The sequence below is a fragment of the Elephas maximus genome, chromosome 17, assembly GCF_024166365.1.
Source record: "Elephas maximus indicus isolate mEleMax1 chromosome 17, mEleMax1 primary haplotype, whole genome shotgun sequence".
NCBI lineage: Eukaryota > Metazoa > Chordata > Mammalia > Proboscidea > Elephantidae > Elephas > Elephas maximus.
In genome coordinates this window covers 17,051,147-17,053,738 of record NC_064835.1, presented here as the reverse complement: position 1 = coordinate 17,053,738, position 2,592 = coordinate 17,051,147, and the positions used below count along the sequence as shown (strand labels likewise).

Below are 2,592 nucleotides of genomic sequence, written 5' to 3'. Positions count from 1 at the left end.
GAATTGAAACCAACTTGATGGCAACGGGTTTGATTTTTTGGTTTCAGTTGGAGGAGTCCCTGGGTGGTACAAACGGTTAAGTATTCAGCTGCTAACTTAAAGGTTGGCTGTTAGAGTAAATCTAGAGTTTCCTCAGAAGAAAGGCCTGGAAGTCTATTTCCAAAGAATCAGCCATTGAAAACCCTATGCAGCACCATTCTAATCTGACACATATGGGGTCACCATTGTCAGAATCAACTTGAAGGCAACTGGTTCGGTTTTTTCAGCCAGAGGAATTACCTCTGGTTGGTAAAGTAGAGCACTCAACTACTAATATAAAAGTGGGCAATTTGAATCCACCCAGGGGCATCTCATAAGAAAGTCCTGGTTACCTACTTCCAGAAGATCACAGCCATTGAAAACCCTGTGGAGTGCATTTGTATTCTGAAACACGTGGGGTTGCCATGAATCGGAACTGACTCGATGGCAATGGGTTTGGTTTGATTTTCTGCCAGTCAGAAGATAAATAATTAGCAAGTCCACTGTGTTGCATAAATCCAGGAGGTCACCACATTATAGTCTATAACATTGTTCAAGTTCAAGACACATTAGGATCTAGGTGTTTGGGGTCTTTAAGTGTGATAAGTGAACCAGTTTAAATGTTGAATTTAAGAATCCTTTCCCATATATAGGACCCCTGGTGGTGCAGTGGTTAAATGCTCAGCTGCTAACCAAAATGTCAGTGGTTCAAACCTACCAGCCCATCCTTGGCAGAAAGCTGTGGCAGCCTGCTTCTGTAAAGATTTCAGCCTTGCAAACTCCATGGGGCAGTTCTACTCTGTCCTATAGGGTCGCTATTAGCCAGAATGAGATGTCCTGGGTTCCAATTAAGGTGAAGCTACACATTAGAACAGTAGCTTCAAGCACTCCCTCAGTTTTCTACCTTTCTCAGTTGCCTCAATTATAAAATAAGGTGGCTGTATTGTCTATGATGTCAGGGCTTCATCTGAATACAGGACCAAACCAAAAAAACCAAACCCATTGTAAAACTGCCCCACAAGGTTTCCAAGGAGAGCCCAGTGGATTCGAACTGCCAACCTTTTGGTTAGCAGCCATAGTTCTTAACCACTATGCCACCAGGGTTTCCAAATCCAAGACAGGGCTTCTCAAATTTTAATGTGCAAACAAGTTACCTAGTGATCTTGTTAAAAATGCAGATTCACTAGGTCTTGGGTGGAGTCCAGTGTTTTGCATTTCCAACAAGCTCCGCCAAGGTTTGATGCTATTTGCACACCATACTTTGTGTAGTAAGTCACTAGAATTTGCTGGTTCAATACTGCTAAGCAGAGTAGATCACTAAGGGAACAGCTAGGTGTTTGGCCATTGTAGGTGACAGGTTGACACAATCAAGTGAGCAGAACAGAGATTAGGGCAGGAAGGATGCAGGCACAACATAAAATGACTAAAGAAGGAACTAGGGTTTACTGTGTGTGATCAATTTTATGCGTCAGCTTGGCTAGCTATGGTGCCCCGTGGTTTGGTCGAATACTAGTCTAGATGTTGCTGTGAAGATATTTTGTAGAAATGATTAACTTTTATAATCCATTGATCTTAAGTAAAGGAGCCCTGAAGGTGTAATGGTTAAGCACTCAACTGCTAATCAAAAGGTTGGCTGTTCAAACCTGCTTAGCGGCTCCGTGGGAGAAAGACCTGCCTATCTACTTCCATAAAGATTACAGCCAACCTCTTTGCCGCATCTACTGCGAGAATGAAGACCATTCTCAGCAACCAGACTGTCAACATTCCAGAAAATGTCGACATCACTCTGAAGGGACGCACAGTTATCGTGAAGGGCCCCAGAGGAACTTTGCGGAGGGACTTCAGTCACATCAATGTAGAACTCAGTCTCCTTGCAAAGAGAAAGAAGAGGCTTTGCGTTGACAAATGGTGGGGAAATCGAAAGGAACTGGCTACGGTTCGCACTGTCTGCAGTCATGCACAGAACATGATCGAGGGTGTTACGCTGGGCTTCCGTTACAAGATGAGGTCTGTGTATGCTCACTTCCCCATCAAAGTTGTTATTCAGGAGAATGGGTCACTTGTTAAAATCCAAAACTTCTTGGGTGAAAAATACATCCGTAGGATTCGGATGAGGCCAGGTGTTGCTTGTTCAGTATCTCAGGCCCAGAAGGATGAGTTAATTCTTGAAGGAAATGACATTGAACTTCTATCAAATTCAGCTGCTTTAATTCAGCAAGCCACGAAAATTAAAAACAAGGATATCCGAAAATTTTTGGATGGCATCTATGTTTCTGAAAAAGGAACTGTTCAACAGGCCGACGAGTAAGATCTAAGAGTTGTCCAGCTACGGAAATGAGGCCGGATGATTCCTAAGACTTACGGGTGATATGTTTAAGATGCAATAAAATTCATTTATTCTTTTGAAAAAAAAAAAAGATTACAGCCAAGAAAACCCTATAAGGCAGTTCTACTCCATCACATGGGGTTGCTATGAGTCAGAATTGACTCAATGGCACCCAGCAACAACAAAAGGAGATTACCCTTGATAATGTGAGTAGGCCTCATCCAATCAGTTGACAGACTTAAGAGCAA

At 42.7% G+C, this 2,592-nt stretch overlaps 1 protein-coding gene across 1 annotated transcript; it reads left to right on the top strand.

The window, feature by feature from the left end:
- Window positions 1–1,738: 1,738 nt before the first annotated feature.
- LOC126060816 (60S ribosomal protein L9-like) lies at window positions 1,739–2,380 on the top strand. The gene has a single exon (XM_049857116.1). The coding sequence runs from the start codon at window positions 1,748–1,750 to the stop codon at window positions 2,324–2,326; it is 579 nt and encodes a 192-aa protein (XP_049713073.1). The 5' UTR covers window positions 1,739–1,747; the 3' UTR covers window positions 2,327–2,380.
- Window positions 2,381–2,592: the final 212 nt, after the last annotated feature.

Excerpts from the sequence above, each read along its gene's own strand:
- LOC126060816 (XM_049857116.1), top strand. The coding sequence starts at position 1,748 with ATGAAGACCATTCTCAGCAACCAGACTGTCAACATTCCAGAAAATGTC.